This window comes from Pimephales promelas, chromosome 12 (assembly GCF_988280905.1).
Source record: "Pimephales promelas chromosome 12, fPimPro1.hap1.1, whole genome shotgun sequence".
Lineage (NCBI taxonomy): Eukaryota > Metazoa > Chordata > Actinopteri > Cypriniformes > Leuciscidae > Pimephales > Pimephales promelas.
The window spans coordinates 31891897-31918000 of record NC_142780.1 but is presented as its reverse complement, the minus strand read 5'-3'; the positions used below and the strand labels follow the sequence as shown (position 1 = coordinate 31918000).

Below are 26104 nucleotides of genomic sequence, written 5' to 3'. Positions count from 1 at the left end.
GAACGCGCACAGACCAGAAGCAACATTATTGGATTAGATCACGTGTCATTCACTGGTGAGAAAACTTTACAGTACATTGCGCTTGCTTGCATACATAAGTACAGTATGTTACTGTCAAGTGACTCCAGTTCAGAAGTTGGCCTGTTGTTGACATAAAGGAATGAATGCACTGTTTTTCAGCTTTATTTGTACATGTATGCGAAGACACAACATACAGTGTACGTGAAACATGATGTCTGCCCGAGCAGGGTGCGCTGAGGTATGGAAATGCAGACACATACGTTGACAGACAGGCAGGTAGGACTTTGTATCATCGAACTAACATTTTACGGAACGCCTTCCACAGACAATAAATATTTATAAGAATACATTTAGACCGCTTAACATAGTGATTGCTATCGAAATACCAGCATAGCAAAACATCATTTTAATCAAAAATAAGAAAATATGTGTGGTCATGTTAACCCTTTGTACACAGATCATCAGCTTTTGTTCATGTCAAGTTGAGTGCCGCTGTCATCAAAGCAAAAATGAACACGTCAAATATTAATGAATTATGAAATGAATAAATTTTTCAGTTTAACTTCTTTATTTAAATTATGCTAATAATGCATTACGTAATTAATAAAACGTATTTAAAAAAAGACAAATAGAAGGATTTTCATGCACAAATGAGTACCTTTGGACTAAGATGAAAATGCTTATAACTTCACCACACCACTCAGCTTTCTGCTAATGGCACATACCGATTCTGGGTAACATTGACAGGCCTTTAGGCCATGTGATGATGACTTTCTAGGTCAAATGGTGCCTAAAGCCAAGACAGCCAGAAAGGAGGGGTGGAGAGAGAGACGGAGGGGAAGCAAAACAGGGGGAGAGCACGCACAAAGTGGAAACAGACGTGCCTAAAAATAAACCATCTGAAATATTTAACTTACTGACCCAGAAACTGCATCACTGTAATCATATCTGTGCTCCAGCAGAGGGGTCGGCAACAGTGAGAGTATGATATCATTAATGTGGAGTATGGAAATCATAATGAAACAGGAAGAAGAAACCCCCGGGGAAATTCGCCTCCAAACATGTAGCCAAGAAAAATCCCGTGAATCCGGGACGCTTTAATCGCTCTGTCCACTCATATAGATTTGTCTAGAATCAGTGAACTTTTAGGGCAATGTGTGTCACTGGGCATCAGTTCAGTTCGTGACTCATAGAGCCCTCGTGAACTAGGGAAAACAACAACTGAGCTAATGGATGAACAGAAAATGGTGCATTTCAAGAAACTCAATTTTTTTTATTTTCCGTGAATAAATATTCTTATTCATCAGAGAATCCTGAAAAAAAAAACATATTACACAGCTAAACTGTTTTCAACATTAATACTAAAGTAATAATATAAATAAGAAACGTTTCTTGAGCACCAAATTAGCACATTAGAGTGATTTCTGAAGGATCATGTGACACTGAAGACTGGAGTAATGATGCTGAAAGTTCAGCTTTGCATCACAGGAATAGATTACATTTTAAAATATATTCAAACTAAAAACAGATATTTTAATTTGTAAGAATATTTCATGATTTTACTGTATTTTTGATCAAATGAAAACACAAAAAAAAAAACATAAAACATAAAAAAATGTTATCGAATGTGCCTTTCGTTTACACAGCGATGGCATTTTTGGGGCTTAAAAACGCAAAAAAGTGAAACCACCCTCCAGAACGGAAATCTTAAAAATGCTCCACCGCCGCGTTCCCGCGTAAACGGTAAAAACGCAAAAGTCTGCTTGTCAGTGAAGGTTGTACGCAGGCGCGCAGACTTGGTGTTATTGTGTGGCAGTGCTCCACATTGCCACCTAGCCGCCTGGAGTGCATACTACATAGAATTTCACACACTTTTGCATCACCATATGCACGCAGATTTCCCACCCAAAACGCTCATCTAAACACAGAATAAAAAGTGATAACGCACCGCCACTTTTGCGTTTTCTCTTCAGAATCGTTTCCGTGTAAACATAACCTTGGTGAGCATAAGATACTTCTTTCAAAATTCTTACTGGTAAATTTAAAATATGCAGGCGATTTCAAACTCAATTTTGTATTTTATGGCACATCAATAACCTAAAACATTTGCAACTTAAAATAATAACATTCAACCATGCAAGTCATTTACTTACTCTCATCTCTCAAACATGCATTTTAGTCTAGAGTTAAGCCTTGTCTGTGAATTTTTGGGTGAACTGTTCCTTTAAGAGCTGCCTTGTTCTCACAGGCTAATAAAAACTATAATATAGGCTTTCATAGTTTTGAATAATTCACATATTACATAAATAAGTGAATGAGAAACATACAGGCCACTCTTGTATACACATTTGAGAATCAAAAAATGTAAAATTGGGAGGGAGATTTACAAGTCTCTAAATAGAAGATTATGCTTATCTTTATTTAGGGTGTGTACTAATGAAACTCTTGCACTTTGGTAATCACTATTTGAGAGTTGCCCTGGGGCAGTTGGGAGGCAATGCAACGGCATTAATATTGATGCCCTGTGGCTTAACTGGGTTTTTGGAGGGACTTTCTCCCACATCAATATTGATGCCATTGCCATATATCCTCGTCAGGCCCTCTTTAAGGATTTATAACAGCTACAGAAAGGGTAGACGACTTTGTTAAAATGCTGAGGAAGTTTTAGTCCCAGTGACTGTGCTGGAAGAATTTCTTTTAGTCACAGTCATTAGTTTTATGGGATTGGGATTGCTTCCAGGAAGGGTGCTTTGGAAAACGAAATTGATTTCATTTCAAATGAAAAACTCCTAAGTAAATGGGGTTTTGATTTCAGCATTCCTGATAAGCAATTGTCCCAAATTTCTCCAGTATGGCTTTGTGTGCTCCCTAAAACAGCCACAGGGAAAGAGCTCTGCTTCAGCAGCTGCCTTCCTGACAGCGAGCCAAAAATGAGAGACCTCGTATGCACAAAGACTGACCTCAATTCAGTTCGACGTCTCAACTATTGATCTAGCTGGCCGAACCTCCCAGAGTCAGACCGTTTGCCCTTGTGGCCAATGTTCAAGTTTAAGCGCTATAGCTGCGGGGGATTTCATTCTTAACATTCGATATGTGTATTGCTATAGTTCATCCAGGCCTCTTGTTAAATTGAGATTGTCACATCAGTTAGAGGTTAAACGCGTGTGACTGAAGCACTTCTCAACAACACCCCATTTGTTTGCTATAGTAGAGAACAATCACTGCCACGTCTGAATGATTTATGGGGCATGAATCCAGATTTGTCATTTAAAACCACAAGCTGAGACATCACATGACTATTAAAACATGTCACGGTCTAAACAATGGTAAAATTGAAACTGAATTTTAAGCAATCCATAGATGTCAAATTCATAAAAAATCCTTATAGTTGCTTGAAATATTTATGAGATGATAAAAACCAACATGCATCTACATTTAGACATTTAACTTACCCCCGGGGCACATTTTATATTCACCGTGAGGTAATATTGCATGATGTAGAGGTGAAGAGGTCACTGTTGAGCTGGGGTGACAGTTTTGAAATTAAGGTAGGAGTAATTTTCATACTAGCTTATAAAAGTATGACTTATAACCCTGTCTAAACGTGATGCATTACTGAATATTTTCTTTAAAAAATGGTTTAATTTTTTTAAAAGCATATTCTATTATCTTAAAATCAAGGTCTTTAGTTGCCTTAAAAATAATATAATATAAATAGTTACATAATATAAATAATGAATTAAATAATCTGCATTTACAATATAATTATATAATATAAATAATCTTTAAGTTATTTAATTCATATTTGTTGCCCCCAAAACCAAATTGATTTAATGTATTCAGTGATCTTGAAAGATCACAGTGGCTTTAGTTTTTAATCACACCCTATAAATTCCCATAATGCACCATTAAAAAAAAGAAAAAACAAACCAAACACAGCTGCTCACTAGATTCACTTGCTGAAAATCAAATCACCAGTGTCCCTATGTTAATGGATCAAGGCTTTTGTGCCTTAATTAATGTTTTAGATAAAAAATATTCACATCATAGGGAACCATTGTGAAACGAGAAACAGAAAATAGCTGAAGAACATTTTGGGAAAAACATTAAAAAAAAAACATTTTTTTTAAAAAAGCTCAAGAACATTTTTCATGAAAATGACAAAGAATCAAACACTGCAAGTAAATATTTTAGTGAATGGCCAACATAAAGTCATGAGACAAAACCTGAAACATTTCGTGGTTTGATCAGATCAAAGTTGACCTATTTGAGCTGATAGAAAGCAAATGCAACCAAACGTCCTGGTAAAATGGTCCTAACCATCCATTGTGGTGGTGGGAACATCATGAGGAAAACCTATTTTAGTCAGCCACATACATCTTCATTTTGGGTTCAAATCCATTTATACTTGCAAAAGGGATCAAAACACATTCCACAAACAACCACAAAGGAGTGGTTTAAAGGGATAGAGATTTCATGTAGTGAAATCTACGTAAATTTCTAGGTTGTACGTCACACGCATCACACACATGACCAGCGTCGGCCAATAGTGAGCCTACGTGTGACCTACAACACAGAAGCGCTGCGCTGTTAAACTACGTGAACTCTCGAGGCCCACAGAGAAGGAAATGTATAGTTGAATAAAGTCGTTATTTTTGTTTGTTTTTTGCGCACAAAAAGTATTCTTGTCGCTTGATAAACTTAAGGTTGAGCCACTGTTGTCACTCGCACTATTTTTAATGATGTCTTTGATAACTTTTGGGCCGGCCAGTTTCGATCCCTTAAGAAGCCTATGGAGGAGTGATCCAGCTCTCAGATTTAATAAAAAAATATCTTCATTTGTGTTCTGAACATGAACAGGGTTGGAACAACATGAGGGTGAATAATTACTGACTTATTTACTTATTTTCATTTTGGGGTGAACTATCCCTTTTAAAAAATTATGGCCCAAACCAGAACCAAAAAAATGCCAAAAGCAGCAATTCTGTGAATGACAGATTTTATTTCATTGATTCATTTCTCCAAACCTAAAATACAGAAAAACATACTTTGATAGAAATATTCTGTGAACTAATACAACAGGTCCTGCTTTCAAAGGTCCCAATGGCTTTTATATCCAAATGCTGCCTTAAAAGCTGTAGTGCCATGTTAAAAAAAAACAAAAATGTGACAGCGGGGTTTAAACATATTCAGACGAGTGAGAAAGTAACAAAAAACTTGATGAAACCTACAGTATGCTACACAAAATACCTGGTCATCAAAGGCAGACTATTGGCATAATTGAGGTTTTGAGTTTATCGAGTGAATTAGGGTAATTGGCCTGTCACCTCAACACTCTATGATCAAATGAGACTAGAATATGGTAACGTTAGCTTGGAAACATCAGAGCTGTCCTGACATTCCCCAATGTTTCAGAATACCTTATTTTACCCTATTGTTTTTCTTGATGCTACAGGAGATAAACACCTGTATTTAACAAGACGCACGTGCTCGATACGGCAACATTCTGTCTGGATGTGCTGAATATTTGGATGTAGCTGAGAAAAGCACGGAAAGTGAGGGTTATCTGGCTGGTTTCAAGTGCCTCTTTCAAGTCCTTCCACTTCATCAGACCTAAATGCAAAAATCAACTAGACAAACGAAATTTCACCTCAGTCGTCGGTTCCACAAAATACTCCCGAGAGTTCAGATGCCGGTCCTACTTTGGCAATGGCTTTCTCTCCAATGAGTCCTGCAAGAGTCCCACCTTTCTCTCGGTTTTACTGGGGATGAACCACCCCAAATTCAGCTGCTGGGATCTTAGTTTCAGTTTTTACTTCACCACACACATACGGACAGAATCTAGACTCTCCCGTTAATACAAGTGGTGTAGTTTCTACAGTTAATAGCTTTTCTGGTAAAGTTTTGGCATCAGCTTTAATGGCTTCTGGTTGAGTCAAAATCAGGAATGGACATTGCACTTTGGGCCAAACAGTCCTTGTTCATAGAAAACCTCTGTGGGAAACAGTTCGGTGTCTGTTTGAACGCTGTGGTCCATTCCCATTGACGGAACAAACGGCTGGTGCTTCAGATAAGTGAGTGGTGATGATGTGGCAGAAAGGGGCGTGGCTTGCTGACAGATTCCCTGCATCAGCCATGACCCCGTGGAGGTGGGGGTGTGATATGGATTATGAGGGCGGGATCAGGGCCCGTTCTCGTTGTAATGGATTGAGATGGGCCGGTCTCTCTGGACGGGCATGTAAGGCCAGTTGTAGCTGGATCCAGAAAGGAGCATGTCCCGCAGCAGGGTTTCAATGGGTGTTTTACCAACGAGCCGCACAAAGAACAGCTGTTCGATAACAGGAGAAGAAACGATGCGCAGGGAGGGTAGCCGTAGCAACAGCCGGCCGAATCGGTTGGGTTGATTGGGGTATTGGTTTCGCACGTACTCTTCAAGAGCACACTGGGACTTTTCCTGGATGCTCTCCACATGGGCCACATCAGACAGACCCATGGCATCTAAAATAGAAAGTACAAGCAGATGGGAAAATTAAGAAAGACTGTACTTCCAATGTGTGTTTCTTTTGCAGCTGTTTCATTGAAATTTGGCCACACCAAATGTTAACTGGAATTGAAATTAAAGATATGGTAATGCATTCTGTCTATCCATCCATCCATCCATCCACATTAAAATTAAGCACAGCGGTTAAGCACTCCTGCTTCAACTGGATTGTGGGTGCTTACTGCTTACTGAAAAAGACACAGCTGAAATACTCAAGTGTAAAAAAAATGCAGGGTTTTAACCAATTTAACCAGCCTTTCTCTCTGTTATGCTACTCATCATTGGTGTACGCGTACACTTGATCCCGCTGAGCTTCAGTTTTGATAACAAAGGATTAATTGCTTCATATTTCTATGAGGGCGAGGATACCCGCTGAGCAGGACACAACCGCCACTTCTGTCTATGTCCCATGAGTCCAGATAAAGACATCTACAGTTACTGTAGGGGGGCACTGATGTGTCAATCCCTGGCGTAATGTCAGCGCTGACAAGCCTTGCGTGCTCCTGCGCCAGTCCCCCTTACGCTGGCGTTACACGGCAAAGGCATCCCCCTCTCTCTTTGTGTTTCACAGTGTGAACACACGCTGGGAGCTGCCACCGCACCGCGTCGGGCAATCGGGGCGACTGGCTGGCATTAGAGGCCTGTCGAGCTATGTGAGGTGATAGGAGGATTGGGCTGAGGTTACGGGCCACAAGAGTTTGTCTGTCCCTGTTAGCTCATGCCGGCAGGTCTCGGCAGGGGGTGGAGGGGGCTTTGGCTGGAATTGCAGGATGGATCACATTGATGCCCTGGGCTACAGAGGTTATGTAGGTCACAACCAGACTGAAGCGAATCTTTCTTTCCGCAACTCAGCATGCATAATTCAGCCATGTTGGTGGAAGTTGAGTTGGGGTGGGGGGGCTCCTTGCCTGGTTTCAATAATAGATGGAAGCATGAAGGATTGAGTGATTAAAAAAAAAAAAAAAAAAAAAAGAATCGAGAGCGGTGGGTTCAGCCATCCATTTGGAAAAGTGTAGGTCTGGGCAGGAAAAGGATTTCTGACAGGTAGAGCAGGGAATCAGAAATAATCTAAGCCAGTGGGCAAGACATCTCTGAATCTGAAGCTATGTGCCAAAGCGATTGGTGTTTGCCACTTTTTTTGTTGTTTTTAACACTTTATAACCAGGTAACTTTTCTTTGTTTCTTTTTGATTTATTTCATTAATTTACCAAAAAACACAACTCACGAAAAACCTGACAATAGACAACTAGACAAACAGTAGGGGTGTAACAATACCCTCATGTCACGATTCGATACATATCACGACACTGAACTCACGATACGATATTATATATGTGGTAAAAGGTTAACAAAAAATGTAATGTTGATCGAAATGCTAATGCATTACAGGTTTAAATGAATAGGCTTGGACTTGGTGATTGTAACCCAAGGACAATGGACATGATTCTGAAGCTGAAATTACTTATTGTAGATGAATATGCTTGCACGCTTTCACCGTCTAGAAATATTTAAAATAATGTCAGACACTTTTTACTGGTAACATCAGACATTTGGCATTATCAGGACCCACAAATATGCCCCCATTGCATTATTATACATTATAATCAACATTATAGTAGTTTAATGTAGTACTTACACTAAAACTCTGAATTTTTTTCTCACACAGTAATTTTTATTTTGGGAGAACCATCCACGATACATATTGTCACTATCTACGATACGTATATACGATCTACGATATATTGTTACACCCCTAACCCTCTTAAATGGTATTATTGAGGTTTACTCTGTGCTCCTAAAATGGACTCACAATTGACTTATAGTAAATAATCAAACGTAGTCTAAAGTTAAGTTATTCTTACCAGAGGTGAAGAGTACGATGGACTTCAGGCAGGAGTACTCGGCCGTGTCTACCTGAAGGGCTTTTAGTTTCTCCACCTGCTCTTGGAAGACGCGTATGTGGTCCATGAAGGCCACCACTCGCTCAGCTGACATGGGAGAGGCGTGTAGACCAGCAGCGGCCAGCAGGGGCGCAACATGTAGCGGCATAGAGCACTGAGCAGCATTCAGGACAAACAGCTCACTCCACGACATGCGTAAGAGCGCCACCTAAACAAGAATATAATACAATTATTAATTATATAATTACATTTTAAATTGAACGTTGCTGTCTTTTATTACATTGACAGACTAATCTCATGAAATGGCGCATGTATGACACGACAATTCATATTTCCATTTTTGGCGTGCTATCAACACCCATAATGGCTTTTCAGCGTGTTTATGAACACTGTTGAGTTAACGTTACATTACTGTATATAAAAATATATAACCTACCCCAACCCCATCCCTAAACCTACCTGTCACTGGGGTTAATACCATTTATGAGTCTTACCCTGCCATCCTAGGGAAAAAAATATCACTCCCCAGATGTAGATCTACATTTTGCTTTGTTTCACTCGGACATTTAACGGTGTACATACAAGCGGAACCACTCGGACATTTAACCGTGTAGACATACACGTGGATAGCTCAAAATACGTATAGATAACCCACCACTTGACTTGAAAAAGGTGTGTATGAAGAGTTCAGATGCAAAAGCCTCCAAGTGCCATTTGAAATTTTCTTCTAGAATGATCATTTTTATCAAGCTTGTATATTTAAGTTCAGTAATTTCACTTAAATTGCAATGAGGATTACCTATTAATTGTCATTTAAGTGAAATTACTGAACTTGAATATATAAGCTTGATAAAAATGATCATTTTAGAAGAAAATTTCCAATTGCACTTGGAGGCTTTTGCATCTGAACTCTTCGTATGTTTACCCAAAGTCATGATGTCATGTTGACATTGCTCTCACCATTGTTATAGCAATAAACCAGCCCACTAACCCCCAGTACATGATTTCCACCTGTATATATGAACCAAGCTTGAATATGCTGCCAAATTTGCTTTACCTGGTCCATGAGCTGTAGGTCAGGAAAGAAAGGGATGTTCTTTGCCCACTCCACGGCACTGAAGAGTAAACGGGCGGCCAGTTCACAGATGTTCTCGATGCCCATTAGATTGTTGGATTGCATACACTGGGCTCCATAGCGTGAGGTGGGGTACGGCTCGGCCCGTAGAAGCAGAGAGATGAAGCCCGAAAGGTACGGCTGCCCGTTATATGGGTCACTCCCGTTGCTCAGGTACTGTCCTGGACTGGACTGCGAGTTGGACATACGACCCCTTTGGACAGCTGAGGAAATGAAAATAAAAAGCAAAGAGCCATTAGAAGTGGATATTAATGTGTTTACTTGCAAACACAACCAGATCCATTCACAAGAATAGATCAAGCCAAGTCTCCTTCTGCTTTCTAATGTCTAAGTGAATGCATCTGTGAAACCCATCAGAGAGATGCCGACCCCTTTCCTATATATCAGTAATGAGTAACAATGGGTGGAATGGGGTTTTTTTACACTTCCTCAAACAAATGGTTCAGCCAGAGGCGAAGGGCAAAACAGAGGCCATTCCTGCAACGGCGCAGCTCAGTGCCCATTTGGGAAACACCTGTTTAACTCTCCTGCTGTCTGGCCAATAACTCCATTTACTACAAACCAGAGGGAGCATGAAATGAACACGGAATGAAAGAGTGACAAAAACCCATAGGAAAATGTTATTGCTTTATGTTTCTTAGACATAATAGAGTTTCATGTAAGTACCAACTTTATCTTAGTTGTTTCTCATAAATGATAGAACTGGACCTGGATGTATCATTATAGGTTTATTATAATTTGAGTAGAATATGAAGAGTTCAGATGCAAAAGCCTCTAAATGCCATTTGAAATTTTCTTCTAAAATGACCATTTTTATCAAGCTTGTATATTTAAGTTCAGTGATTTCACTTAAATGACAATTAATAGGTAATCTTCATTGCCATTTAAGTGAAATTACTGAACTTAAATATACACGCTTGATAAAAATGATCATTTTAGAAGAAAATTTAAAATGGCATTTAGAGGCTTTTGCATCTGAACTCTTCATATATTTTCTGATATATTTTGAAATGCCTGTACAATTATAATTGTTATTAGTATATATATATATATATATATATATATATATATCACAATAGACATAAAAGGAAGGAACCGTAGCAAACAATGCTCTCATTATGATATGAAATACAATCAGAGTTTCCTTTAGGAAGGAAGAGAAAGTGGAGGAACAGAATGGTAAGGATTCAGAGAGTTTTGTCATAGAAACTACATTTACCTAATGCTTAGAAACCTAACGCTTATATAATAATGTGTATAATTTACCAAGTAATGAATATTTTTTGGAAACCCTGATGAATAGGACATTCAAAAGAACAGCATTTATTTTAAATAGATTTTTTTTAATTAAAACATTTTTTTTTTAAATTTTAATTTTAAAAAAATTCAAATTTTTAATTAAAAAAAAATGTCTTTAGTCACTTTTGAGTAATTGAAAGCATCCTTGCTGAATAAACATAATATCTTTCAAGAAATTTCTTCCTGACCCCCGGATTTTAAACAGCAGTGTTCCAGTTCAGATAAAAGCCAAACAATGGCATGTTAAATTAAAGTTGAGGTGGGTCATTTCTACACCAGTATTGACATCAAACAGACTTGCAATCAGTTTGTTTGAGCAGCCAGACTGAGTTTGATATAAGAACTTTGAGTTTGAGGACAGGACTACCTGTTAGTCCAAAAGAAAATCAAGGACCGGATTTTGAAGGGTTGGGAATTTAAATCTCGCATTATCTCTCTCTGCATTTATATATATTTTTAAGAGCAAACTCAGGCCCGCTAGCAGCATTATTTAGTCAGAGCCACAGTTGATCTGCATTCTTATGAATCATGAACGTGCTTCACTTGTATAATGGAATTAACACACCACTTAAACTTAGAGGTCAAAAGTTAGCAAAGCTGGACTTTCCAGTTCCTCGTTTGCGTTCTCTCACTGTTTGTCGTTCTCTCCTGAAACTGTGATGGAGCTCCGGCATGCCATAAGACGAGGAGGGCGGGGGCAGGTGCACAATATTTGCGGAGCAAAAATGTGTGACATTGAGGTGTTCGACCACATTTCTGCACAAACATTTAACGTCACTCAGGTGTGCGAATCCATTGCTTGAATCATTTTGAATTAGGAGCAAGTCACACTTGAAGTGTGACAGAATATGAAAAGTAAATGTCTGAATTTTACAGCATTCTTAAACTTACATTTCATTTATCAGCGTTATCAGTGCATCGCCATGTTTATTATGTTTTATTCATATTTTGAATTAGCCTTTATTTTTATATTTTCATGTTTCATTACTTTTCTTATTATTTCTTGATTTTTTACATACTTTAATAGCTTCAATTTACTTTTTTAAATTAATATTTAATTTTTGTTTGTCATTTTGTATAGTACATTTCTTTTTTAAAAATTATATAGTTTTAGTATAACAACAAGTCATCAGCATAACAATAGAATAAAACTATTTTTGTTATACCTCAGTTTTTTGAGTTGGACACAAAATGCTAAATTTAAGCGTCTTTTTCAAAACCCTAAAACTTAAAATTCATTCAAAAAAGAAAAGAAAATCTAAGCCTCTCAGACTCTTTGCCACTGCTGTATTTGAAGACTCATAAAGCATTATGTGTTACACGGCAAATCAGAGTCTCCTCTGGCGGAGGTCACCTGTTCAAATGGGTTGAACAGCAGGATTAGCCAATCGACCAGGTGGCAGGGTGATATTTACCCAAACCCCACAGAGAGCCGTCACATTTGGACTTTGCGATGATCCTGTCTATTATTAATGTTTACTTTCCATTGACCTATATTTCACCCTGCACATGGGAAGCGAGTGACTTACAGGTCATGGGATGAAGTCACAGTTTCAGCATGTTTCCTGAAATGCTCGGCAACGGCAGCACATGGCGGACATGCACTGTTAACTACTGTACATCTGCATGCCTGCAGCCAACATCCAAGCCTCTTACAATGTGACATTTCTCAGGCTATTCTGCATGAAATTGGTTACTAGGTGGCTGCTTACAAGTGTTATTTTACTGTAAAAAAATATATATTTTCATGATTTGTAATCACAACATTTTTTCTTTTGTCAAATCAACTTAGATTTTTTACTTTTGATCAGTCTAAAGATTTAGACTTTTGTTAAATCAACTATATATGTAGTTCAGATAACATAATATTTTGAGTTTCTGGTGATTAAATTAATCTTCTTCATTGTGTTAACTCATTTTTTTCCATTTCAATGAAATTAAAATTTTAAGGCAACCAGGTTACTTATATCTTTTAAGTTAAACCAACAATATTTGTTATTATTTATTATTAATAGTATAAATATTTCATTTTAATTTTAGTTAAGTCTTGTAATTGTGTTGTGTTTTAGTGTTTTTAATGTACACCATATTATGCTATTTTGAAAGTTCTTAGTTTTGTTTTGGAGGACGCCTACAACAGGTTAACATTCACCCAAGGTCAAAAAAGCTTTAATTTTCTCATATTCTCATATTGCAGTTAATTCGAAGATTCTGTCTCTCTAAACCCCTCCTTTCCGACAGCGTACTGTGCTCTGATTAGTGAGATGGCTCAGTTTGATTGGTCGACCACTTAGAACGTGCGTCAGAAACTAAATGCACTAAATCCATATCTGAATTTCAGCTCTGGATGCTTTAGGGCTTAATACAGTGATACGAACAGTAACAATGTTTTACCATATCAATTTCAGTGCCTTTGGAAGTGCTTTTAAAGGAGTAGTTCACTTTTAAAAAAAACTTTTGCTGATAATTTACTCACCCCCATGTCATCCAAGATATCCATGTCTTTCTTTCTCCAGTCGAAAAGAAATTAAGGTTTTTCTCCATATAATGGACTTCAATGGGAACCAAACGGTCCAAAAGAGAGTTTCAGTGCAAACTGTTCAAAGGGCTTTAAACGACACCAGACGATGAATGAGGGTCTTATCTAGGACCCTTTGAGTCATGACTCAAAAAGGATTTGTTCATTTTGATGAACGAGTTTAAACAGGAGAGTCACGAACGCGCATCACAGAACAGAGCAACGCGACCATTTGAGCTTATAAAACTTCAACTTTGTTATTATTATTTTTTTTTAATGAGCGATCGTTTCGCTCGATAAGACCCTGGAATCGTTTAAAGCACTTTGAACAGTTTGCACTGAAACTGTCTTTTGGACCTTGAACCGTTTGGTTCCCAATGAAGTCCATTATATGGAGAAAATTCCTGGAAAGTTTTCATCAAAAACCTTAATTTCAGAAAGTCGTGGACATCTTGGATGACATGGGGGTGAGTAAATTATCAGCAAAAGCTTTTGAAAAAGTGAACTACTCCTTTAAAGTGGATTTGCATTGCAGAAAACCGCATGTTCTTGACATGTTGACAACACGAACCAAACTCTTCCAGGCCTCAGCGAAAACTACAGTGTTTGAGTGTGGGGCAAAGTAAACATTGTTTGCGGGCGCCCAATGAAGACCATAGGCTAGTATTATGCAAATTTGATTCCAACCTACGTAACAGGAAGTAAGCCTGGAAATGCTTACGACTCATTTCAGGAGTTCAGAATCGATTATTTCTTTTAGTAGGAGATGATAAATTTATTTGCCATGCACTCTGATCTTTAAAACATTGCAAACATTTTTCACACACAGCTATATTACACAAGAAATGTAATATTCGAATACATTGCTCAAATTCCTCTTTCAATGCAAGTCTGTGAGATTTTTTTTGCATGTGAATGTCAGACTTTAAGTCTGTGGCCGTTTTCTAGTTTTGACAAAGGTCACGGCCTTGCACAAGGAACATTCCAGCAGATGCACGTACTTGCAGAAGCCTGTGGAACTGACAAGGCAATCAAGCTGCTTTCTTTCAATCAGAGGCGCCCTTTGTCAGGCTGGAATGTCAGTCATGTCAAGAGCAGCCGTAAGGTGTAAAAACAGGTAGAGCGATCGAAGATGAGCAGTGCTAGGAGGAAGATCATCTCTGAACGCGCGCTAGGTTTTGAGCTGCTACATTACAGGTTCTTCAGATTTACAGTATGTGTTGATAACCGATTCTGTTATTCACATTCACGCTCCATGAAGGTGTTTCAGAAGTGTTCCTTTGTGTTGCAAGAAATGGGTTTGGAACAACCTGAAGATGAGTAAATAACTATGACAGATGTTTCACATCAAAATTGATGCACTTCTGGGTTCTTTGAATTTTCCACAGAACATCCCCAGAAGGATGTCTCATGTTTAATCAGGCGGCAAAACCATCTATTTTTTTTCATAAGAGACGTCGTCACATTCTGTTGTCTGAAATATCCGCGAAAAAGTACATGTGCATGCGAGTGGAAACACCAGCGTGATTCTGACCCATTCATTAGTAAACGCATGTGATGAACTCGTAGGAGGAGAGAGTGGGATTTCTGAGTGCTGCGGAAAACAAAGAACCTTAGAGCGAAATGCGTATGACCTCATCCATAACGAGTATAAGCTATGCAAAAGTTCAAGAGTTTCAAGGCTACAAATGATCTATACTCTATATCAAAGACATTATCTGACGGATACCTGAACCATTTACTTTTTTTTGAAAAGTTCTAAACATAAGTTCAGTCTGGCTTGTTCATCTAATCCTTTCGATTATATTCCAAGGATATATAAGCATCTGCTTTCCTCAATTCTATTCTTTCTTCTTTCCCAACTCCACATTTATTCTTAATCCTAATACATATATAATCTGTTAACTTCTCTAAGCATTATTACTGCTATCTTTCTTTAATCAACTAGTGCAGTACTGTATCTTAGGATGTGTTCACACTTGTAAAGTAGACCTGATCCACTCAGCGTCCACATTTTAACACAGAACCTCAAGTCATATGGATATGTTCACAACCTGATTGGTCGGCTTTTATAACATAGGCTATATTTCGAGATGGAACTTACAGAACATCCAAAACAATGCCGTGTGCTGAGCTGAATGCACTCGTTGTTTGTGCATAGCCTACATATGCAGCCTGTTCTCACGTAAATGCGTCTCTATAACATGCATCGTTAGGGCTGTCAAACGATTAATAGTATCTAAAATAAAAGTTTGTGTTTACATAATATATGTGGGTGCACTGTGTATAATTATTTTGTATATATATATATATATATATATATATATATATATATATAAATACACACACATGCATGTATATTTAAGAAAAAAACATTATTTATATCTAAAATATTCATATATATATATATATATATATTTATTTATTAAATATATACAAGAGTGTATATATATATATATATATATATATATATATAAAATAATTATACACAGTGCATTCACATATATTATTTAAACACAAACTTTTATTTTGGATGCGATTAATCACGATTAATCGTTTGAAAGCCCTATGCATCGTGTATTGTTGTGTAATTTATACGCGAAAATGAGTTTTTACAGCCCGATCTCGTACGAATTTTACGAGGTTGGCTAATTCGTAACAATTCATACGACCTCACTCGTACGAATTAGTATGATTTTGCTAAATCGTACATATTTTACGAATTGGCCAATTCGTATGAATTCGTACGAATGACCTACCCCTTACACCGCCCCTAAACCTAACCATCACGTGGGTTTAGACAGAGGTCGAGGTCGTACGAGTGAGGTCGTACGAATTAGCCACTTTTTAACCATTCGTCGAATTCGTACGAATTGGTCATGAGATAGGGTAGGTTTTTACGTGCATATGAGACGCAGTTTTTGGCGTGCATTTGGTACGCAGTTCATTTGCGTGTAATACACACGCACACCACACCACTAATTCTACCCAAACGTATAATACACACGCACCCCACACCTAAACCTACCCTAACCAACCAATACGTATCATATGCACGTAAAAACTCACTTTAGCGTATAAATTACACGACAACACACACGCGTGCTATAAAGACGCATTTAGTGTGATTCGGTTGACATATGATGGTATTTTGACCAGCTGAGAAGTCATGAAGAGTTTCTAAAATGTGTAAAGGAGTCAAAACAGCATCAGGAATCCCTCTCACACACAAATGATCTGCTGCGATGGGAAACATTGCATTTATGACGAGAAAAAAAACGGGTGTGCTTGAGCATTCCGTCCTTTTTTTAGGGTCACATCTTGTTAAATTATGTCCCGTTATTTATTCGTTTACATGCCTTTGGTCCGTGTTGCATTCATATTTCAGTCGAACCGCACCAGAGTTCATTTGGAAGCGGAGCGAGACCCATCTTTACAGCCTCTCGCTCCTCTTGTTTGGTGCACCAGGGTTCAGATGGCAGCGTTCACACTTATCCGCACTAACTGAGCAATCGACCAAGGTTCGTTTTAATCAAACCAAACATGAAAAGTGTGAACATATTCTAAGATCTCAAGTCCTGTGCTTGAGCCTGTCCATCATAGACAGCACGCAAAATCACACTCATAGATTACATGAATTTGTGAGAGACTATTAGAAGGATTACATCAACCTGTAATTCCCAGGATTCAACTAGAAGAAAAGACGGTTCTGTGAGTTACAGAAACTGCTAAAAGACGTTTTCACGTAAAATACAATGTTGAGAATCCAAGAGGCGACACTAAAGTGGAAGTTGTGTCACACTGTATAGTTTATTCATTTATCTAAATATGTATTTAACAAAGACTGAGCATCTAAAGATCTAGTTTGAATCTGGATTGGAATCTGTAAGGTCATATAGAAATGTGAATGTTAATCATAAATCTCATGCACAATGACCACAGTATATGAGCCAAGTGTTTTGTTTGTTTGGGTCAAATTGTGTTATGACTGCAATGGCTCAGTACAAGGTGCTTCTCTTCGTGAGTGACTGAATTGCATAATTCAGAGGAGATATCATTTATGAATGAAAAGAAGCGAGGCTGCATGTGTTCCAGTCTACATCTATTTTGTCTGTACAAATGCAACACACACTGTATAAAGTATCTTCAAGTTGTAAATAAACCAAAGATTATTAGAGAATAAAAAAAATACTATTTCAGTTTTTCTACTATAAAGATTTGAGTCAAATTTTGTTTGTTTTTTTAGATTTAAAAAAGTGCAATCTAACAGGCAAGGGAAGAAAAAAAATGCATATTGTTGATTTAAAAGAATGCATGCAGACAGGTAAAACTAACCAATGTCTTAACATGTTTTAAGTGATGTTTTCAGAGCTACACAAACTAAGGCACTGTCACTCAAATGATTTCAATGCTTTCATGTTTTTAGACATTTTAGTTTCAAATAGATTCATCACACTCTTGGGGGTAAGTTGTCACTGTGGAATCTGCTATCATAGGCAGTTCATTAACATTAAAGAGTAAAACAATTATGAGAGACAATAAGCATTATACAAATACTTAAACCAACAAACAAAACCACTGGGTAATTTTCACAACTTTCCTTTGTGACAAATAGACCCAGTCTCCTCTATGCGTTAGAAAACTCAACAGAATGATCGGGAAATCTATGAAAGAGCCAATACAATAATGACTGAGTTGAGGTGTTAGAGATGGCTAGTGTCTACTTTGACAGAAATGCAATATTATAAGATGCTACAGAATAATTGGCATATTCATCATTGAAACAGTCTTCTTATACGTCACATCAAAGGTCAACAGACAAGAGAATCAGGAGACTGAAAATGTTCTTTCAGTCTGAACTATGAAGGCATGAGATGAATTTTCCCTGCAGTGATTTTCATAACCCAAACTAATTAGGAGTTTTCACAATCATCTGCAGAGTGGGCGACTTATCCACCACAATTATACATAAAAACACTAACTACAATTGAATTAAACCTGACTTTACAAACTGATCATGCCACAAATTACTATTTAGACTCCAGAAGTCTCATCTTAATCCGCAAACAAGGAAATTTGTTGTTTGATTTGTATGAAAAAAAATATCTTGCAGTTGAATGTTATTTGCACAATTAAACATCTAAATAGTCAAGATTAGTCTGTTTTATATCTAAAAAAAACACACACATTATTAAATATAATTAAATTAAATTGGTGCTGCAATGAGCTTTTAAAAACAGTGACTGAAAGAAAAAAACAAATCCATCCATTAGTAAATTCTACACTTATGTTCATCATTCTTATAAGATCCTTTTCTTGAGCTGCTATTTTGTTCTTTGGAGATTAAAAAAGTGTTTGATGTTACATTGCAGGTTATTCAGGTTAGAATATGTTTTTGGGTTCTTAAAACAGAAATAGATATTTACTGTGGAATAAAAAGTTATTTGAGGAACTTTAAGTTTTGATCAGATTTTAGAGTTAGGGTTTCTAACCCTTCCTCAGTGGTAAGTTAAAAAAAAAAAAGGTGCAATGAAGTCATCACCACTTCTGTTAAAATGACATTCACATTTTTTTATGATTTCTAATTAGAACGAAAATGTATAATACGATGGTGGTTGTTGTTTTTTGTTTGTTTGTTTTTTTTCTTGTTCTTTGGAAAACCACTGGTGCTTAATTATAACAAAACTGATTGGAAGAATCTAATGTCAATATCAACTTTCTGTAATCACGAACTTTTTTAATCTTGAGCAACAACTCAAGAACCCTATACAGCCAAATCAATCTTGATTGGAAGAGCTGAACATAAGAACCACTATAACCATTATTTCGAAGTACAAAGGATTGGTCTGATACTGGAAGTCTCCCAGTTTTAACTATAGCATTTGAATCAACTACATCTTTCACATTCGTATTTGTCAATTGCACGCCGCATTTAAACACTGTGAGATTATCTTACCCTCTCTCCTCATTCCGACTTTCAAGCACTTCTTCAGCCGACAATACTGGCACTGGTTCCGATGGTGCTGGTCAATGGGACAGTCGCGGTTTCCCCGGCAGGTGTAACTCAGGTTCCGTCTCACCGAGCGCTTGAAGAAGCTCTTGCACCCCTCGCACGTAAACTGGCCGTAGTGTTTGCCGCTGGACTTGTCCCCGCACACCATGCAGTCCACATTGGGAATTTTGTCCCCGGAGAGCGCGTCGTTGCCCGGGGTCGAACCTGAGGGAGTTCCCGGTGTCCCACCGGGCTCCTGACTGCACATTTGCAGCTGGGACCCGGGATCAGTCGAAATGTTCTCTTGCCACTGATTTACTACCATTGCCATGCTATCCCGCAACACTTTCTGTGGTAACGACCGATACAATACGTCTCCTTTCAAGCGGGGAGGAGGAGGTCTAGACGAGGCGCGCGGCGCTTTCCACCGCAGAGATCTTTCTGCGACAAAAACTTAACTTCTCTACTCACAACAGTTCTTGGAATATTGACAAGGTAAACGAGAGGGTGGCATAATTATTGCGTGAGAAATCCCCAAAACATGTTCAAGTTTCAGTCGCTCCGAATACGGTCAGTTTTGCGCGAGAATGTCCGAGCGCGTACGTCGCGTCACGGACCATCCGTGTTTGAAACTTCACGATCTTCTCGAAATCCCACGAGTGAAGTTTAATGTGAGATTGTGACAATTAGGCCCTATTATTATTAGGTAGGCTATTTAAACTATAAAAGAAAGCGTTTTCCAATACTCATACTGACACCATACCTAGTCGTAATCTTCGTCTGAACAAGACAGCATGCGAAATACTATTGTGAAAAAACGTGTAAATAAAATGAAAATGAATAAACGCTGTGAGTTCTTTCCGTATGACACAATTTTTTTGTAGCAGGAAAGTCCCTAAATAATCCGTCAAAACTTGTATGTTGTTTAGAGGAGGAGATTCACTGCGTTTGACCCGCCAGCTGTCCGATTCATCTCTGAGAAGCGTAGTTAAGAATTCGGTGAAAGTGACACTAAACAGCCGTGGTTCCTGAAGCTCCGCCCACCACGGTGCATATAAGGACATAGTGACCATATTCGTGCGTGACGTCTTCACATGGGGCGGGGCTTGGATACGCTAAGCTCCTCAACTGGTCAGTGGAGGTGCTAGAAAAAAAGTCTTTGTCCAATTGGACAAAGGCGCTGCTCTTGCACAATTAATGTGGATTGTTTAACAATCTCAAGCAGAGAGAAACTCAAGAGATCTTGACAAAAAGACATTAACACTGATTATTTTTCATTATCAACATTTGCCGGGACAAAAAGAGGTACCGGAATTCCTCAGTTTTATTCTTATATCTACCAATGAATTATATATATTTGCATTAAACGATTCATTTAGATAGGCCTTTATGTAAATAAACTGTTTTGATATTTTCAAAAAAATATGCCCATTTGCACAATTACTTTCATCAAAACAGTCCATCACCCAAAAAATATTGTTAGCAAGCATCATTTACTGTATGTTACAATTAAATAGCCTAATAATATTAACAAATTGTGTGCATTCAGTTTGATACTTCATAACAGATTCAGATTTCATTTGATTTCAATCCAATACATGTTTGCTTTGTGCACTTTTAATTTATAAACACTGTCAGTCATGACATATACACTCTAAAAAATGCTGGGTTATTTTAACCCAATTTTGGGTAAAATATGGACAAACCCAGCCATTGGGTTACATTTTTAAATTAAATTTTTAACCGAATGGCTGGGTTTGTCCATATTTTACCCAAAATTGGGTTAAAACAACCCAGCATTTTCTAGAGTGTAATGCTAAACAAGCAAATAAATTCGAGCAAAAATAATTGTACATTGATGTTTACCTTAAAGAGAGAAAAGAAATGATGGGATTATTTGTTAGCTCTTGTTTTTATAAGCGTCTCGTTGAGGTGTTGGGGTTTACACCATTTGACAAAGGCTCCTCGCAGGACACTTCACTTCTGTTAGTTTAGTCTTGTAATGAGCATATTGGGATTCTGTTAAAGCACAAAAGGTCAGTGTAAATTACAGTGACATGCACTGGGTTTTTACCATTACACCTTAAAGCTGAGGAAGTGGAAAAGTTAAAGACATTGAACTAACTGATGTCATGATTACTATTTTAAGCCTTGTTTATATGCACGTAAAATGTGCATCTGTTGTAGATGGTCAGCGTTACTTCAACAAGAATAAATTAGGATTGTCTTAAAAATTAGACGTGACTGAAATGTGGACTGGATTAGAATTATTTTAGGCATCTGTAATTCCTCCTTATTGCAATGCACTTTGGATCAGCTGTGGTTGTGTTAAATAAAGTTTGGCCTGACTTTCCTGCTTAATTAATTAAAACATTGCATTTGCTTTTTACAACGTACAACCTTTTTATTAGTGTTTGTAATGAATCCAACTATTTTCAGACAGAGAAGGTTAAATGCTCTTCTTTTTGCCAGCACTTTGTCATATCATGGGAATTATATTTATGAGGAAACTCATTCTCTCTTACGAATACGCTTCCAAAAGAGAGACCTTCACAGGTTCCCCAAAGAACCAACCCTTTCTTTTTTTAGTGTGAAGAACATTTTAATAATATATAAAAAAATATTTTGTTTAATGGAAAGGTTTCATGGATCTTAAAAGTTCTTAAAGGAACCACAGATGCCAATAAATAAACTTTCTTTTTAAGTGTAGCTAGGAAAAACATTTAACTGTAAACTCAAAAAAATGATTTTAGCTCTTTGTTCAATTTCATTAATTAAAATGAGCACATACGACACAATCCTTCATAGAAATGATTCCAGCTTAATTTCATTAAACGTAATCAATGTAATCTTTTTTTTAATTGAGTCAACATGAATATTTTTCGTTCGTCTTAAATGGATGTCACTCAAAAAATGAATTTTGGACTCTTGTTAAAATAATTAATTAAAATAAGCAAAAGTAACATAATTGTTTAATATTGCAGCAACTTAATTTAATTGTGTCCAATCAACCTAATTCATTTGTGTGAAATCTACATGAATCATTGTTGTTGACATCTAACTGGGCAGTTGATCTGTAGTTCCCAGCATGCTTTGCAAGGGACTGCATTAAGAGGGTCACTTTATGGAAACGGTGTTATTTTATTTATTAGTTATTTATTAGTTTTTCAGTAAATGCAAAGATGTTGTAAGTTAATGTTAGAGTTTAATGTTTAGTTATGTTAGAAACTTAGAGTACTTTCTGTAATGTTTTTGAATTTTGTGGTTACCATTATGCAGAAGAGTGGTGACTGTGTTTAGGTCAGTATTGTGTTCAGACTCAATATTATACTATATGTGCTTTAAACCTCCTGTTCAGGCTGTGGGCACTATGTGTAAACTTCACTAGTAGTTCTGTAAAAGTAATATCATATTATTACGGTATGTAAAAATGGTGTAATGTCAATTGAACACTTGAGGTGTCAGTCATTAGAAGTGGCCATAGAGTCAAAATAACTAAAATTATAATGTTGGTGAATTAAGGCAGGACAAAAACTAAATGTAGTTAACTTGACAAAACTTTATCTAGTAGGAATGACTAACTTAATTTAAATTCATACAACAAGATTACAACAAATTATTTCAAACTAATTTGAATTTGTTGGAAAAATGTAATTCAATTTCGTGGAAAACCTTTCCTTAATTTGATTAAGTTCGTTCAACAGATTTTTTTTTTTTTTTTTTGAGTCATTCCTAATACAGGACATGATTTGGATAAGCAAATTAAGAGGTCAAATAGAGGTAACGTAAATGTTTAAAGTAATCACAAAGCAACAAGTACTAATACGACTGCTTTGTTAGTAGGATATTTTGTTTTAATATGTCCATTGTTGGTTAGTGCATTACAAGTAACGCAAGTAATCAGATTACTTTTTAAGTAACTTGAGTTATTTTTTCAAATAAGTAACACATGTTACTTTGATTTCCCATTTATTGACTGACCCTGTTGAAAGAAGTCGTGAGTGCAGAGGCGTTGGTATGGTTATGGTTATTGTAGTTATAGCACAGGGGTGTCCAATCCTGCTCCTGAAAGGTCAATATCCTGCATAGTTCAGCATCAACCCTGAATAAACACACCTGAGGCAGATAATCAAGGTCTTAAGTACACTATAGACCTCCAGGCAGGAGAGTTGGAGCTGAACTCTGCAAGACAGTGGCTCTCCGGGACCGACATTTACTAAACAGGCATTTACTCATCTCACTTGCAAAAAAAACAGATTCAGTATTCCTCAAAAAAATAAAAACAGTGAAATGCAAACTCAGAATATTACGCAAACCTGCAATAATTAAATATGTAAAATAACACAAAATATACTTTATGTACTTAAAGGGTTAGTTCACCCAAAAATGAACATTATGTCATTATGACTCCTCCTCATGTCGTTTCAAGCCCGTAAGAATAACCAAAAATAACAAAACTATGACTTTATTCTGCATTGTCTTCTGGTTCTGTTGTGGATCCACATTCAGTGACGCTGCTGTCGTGTGTCTGACCTTCGCCGTAACCAAAGCAATCTTCACAAACATGTCTAAGGATTTCCACACAGAAGAAGACTTGTATTTTTTTGCCCAGCCATATTTATTTGAACCCGAATACACGTCAGCAGCGTCACTGAACGCGGATCCACAACACAACCGGAAGACAATACAATGCTGATTAAAGTCGTAGTTTTTGTTATTTTTGGACCAAAATGTATTTTTAATGCTTCAAAACATTGTAACTAACCCACTGATGTCACATGGACTACTTTGATGATGTCTTTATTTCCTTTCTGGACAAGGACAGTATACCGTACAAACATTTTCAATGGAGGGACAGAAAGCTCTCGGACTAAATCTAAAATATCTTAAACTGTTTTCAGAATATGAATGGAGGTCTTATACGGGCTTGGGATGAAATGACATAATTTTAATTTTTGGGTGAACTAACGCTTTAATCTCACTTTATTAACCAATGTCTTTGCTGTTGACCTTCGATGATCCATGTTCAAGTGTTAAAATAAGCAAAAATGTAAACTTCAAAGAGTGTTGAACTTCCTATTCTTCTAAAGTCCAGAATGGCAAAGGTTATACGCATGATGCAACGCATTACTTTCCATAAAAAGTAACAAAGTAATGCAATTTTTAGGGAGTAACGCAATATTAGCCCATTATAACTTTCCCCCACACTGAATACGTAAGAGCATTCTCACCTCCGTCAAAATCTTCCAAAGTCACTGTGGGACATTTCCTCCATTGAGTAAGTGCAGTACTCCATTAACCAGTTTAAACACTTATGCCTCCCTCTCTGTCCAACGCTACATGCAAAGTAAACATTCCTCTTTGTGTTGATGCCTTAGCAAAACAATAGCAATAAAACAATCAAAACACTGCCAGCATTATTTACAATGAATTAAAACATGTTTAAATATGAAACGTATAGTAAATAAATGTAAATGAACGAAAATGAATTATTTAGATATGCTCACGAAACATATGGTCCCCAATTTAGCAGCATGCAAATGAAAGAGCTCAATGTTATTGTTGTCCCTGTTTAGCACAGCACTTCTAGCGCTAGAGGCCATAAAGTTGGCCTTTAGCTTAGCTTAATTGTTGTCACATGTAACCCTACCTGTCCCCCAATTAGCCTTTTGACTGGCTATTAGATCATTCTGTGGCATACTGACCAAGGGCGTTATTCGGTGGGGATGGTGATTATGTGTAATTCTATACAGTGATGGCATTTAAAAATGAATGGTTTTCTAATATCTTTCAATTAAATTAGAGGTTCAATTGAAGAACTTCTAAAGCAAAAATAATTTCAATATTTACTCGCCCTCATGTTGTTTCAAACGCGTATGCTGTTTTTTTTCTGTGGAACAAAAAAGGGGATTTTTGAAGGATCATCATTAAGCAATGCTGGGTTGTTTCAACCCAAATTTGGGTCAAATATGGACAAACCCAAATGTTGGTTTAAAAATGTAATTTAAAATTTTAATCCAACTTCAACTTTCACTTTCATCTTTTGAATTTTTTTTTATTGCATTTTTAACCCAACATTTGGGTTTGTCCATATTTGACCCAAATTTGGGTTGAAACAACCCAGCATTTTTTAGAGTGTAGTTTATAGTCAACATTTCTGTCAAGCTCCAAAAGAACAAAAACATACTCCACATTTAATCAACTTGTGTCTTTAGTGGTCATAAAATTGCTTTGTATGAGGAACCAAAAGTTACACTCTAAAAATGGCTGGGTTGTTTTAACCCAACTTTGGGTCAAATATGGACAAACCCAAATGTTGGGTTAAAAATGTAATTAAAAAAATTAACCCAATGGCTGGGTTTGTCCATATTTGACCCAAAGTTGGGTAAAAACAAACAACCCAGCAATTTTTAGAGTGTAAAAATCGCGATCTTGACTTGACATAAGTGAACACTTGAATCTGATTGTGAATAAATAACAACATATGGGTTTGAAACAACATGGGGGAGAATAAATAGTGAATAGAAAAATCCCTTTATTGAGCAATACTGAATCTGTAAAGTGCCACCAGATAAGGTATCTCTTGAATTGAATGGAGCTATATGCTCATCCCGAGAACAATCATCCATGTGTCAGATGCATCTCTGGCTCTGATGGATTGTGAAGATGAATGCACTGGTCTAAGGTGACTGATGAC

General features: G+C 37.1%; 1 protein-coding gene across 1 annotated transcript; it reads right to left on the bottom strand.

The window, feature by feature from the left end:
* Positions 1 to 5003: 5003 nt before the first annotated feature.
* Positions 5004 to 20660, bottom strand: nr2f5 (nuclear receptor subfamily 2, group F, member 5). The gene is made up of 4 exons (XM_039665605.2): positions 19372 to 20660; positions 9521 to 9801; positions 8425 to 8671; positions 5004 to 6519 (listed from the first exon to the last, which is right to left on the bottom strand). The coding sequence occupies exons 1-4, from the start codon at positions 19736 to 19738 to the stop codon at positions 6203 to 6205; spliced, it is 1212 nt and encodes a 403-aa protein (XP_039521539.1). The 5' UTR covers positions 19739 to 20660; the 3' UTR covers positions 5004 to 6202.
* Between the last annotated feature and the right edge of the window lie 5444 nt (positions 20661 to 26104).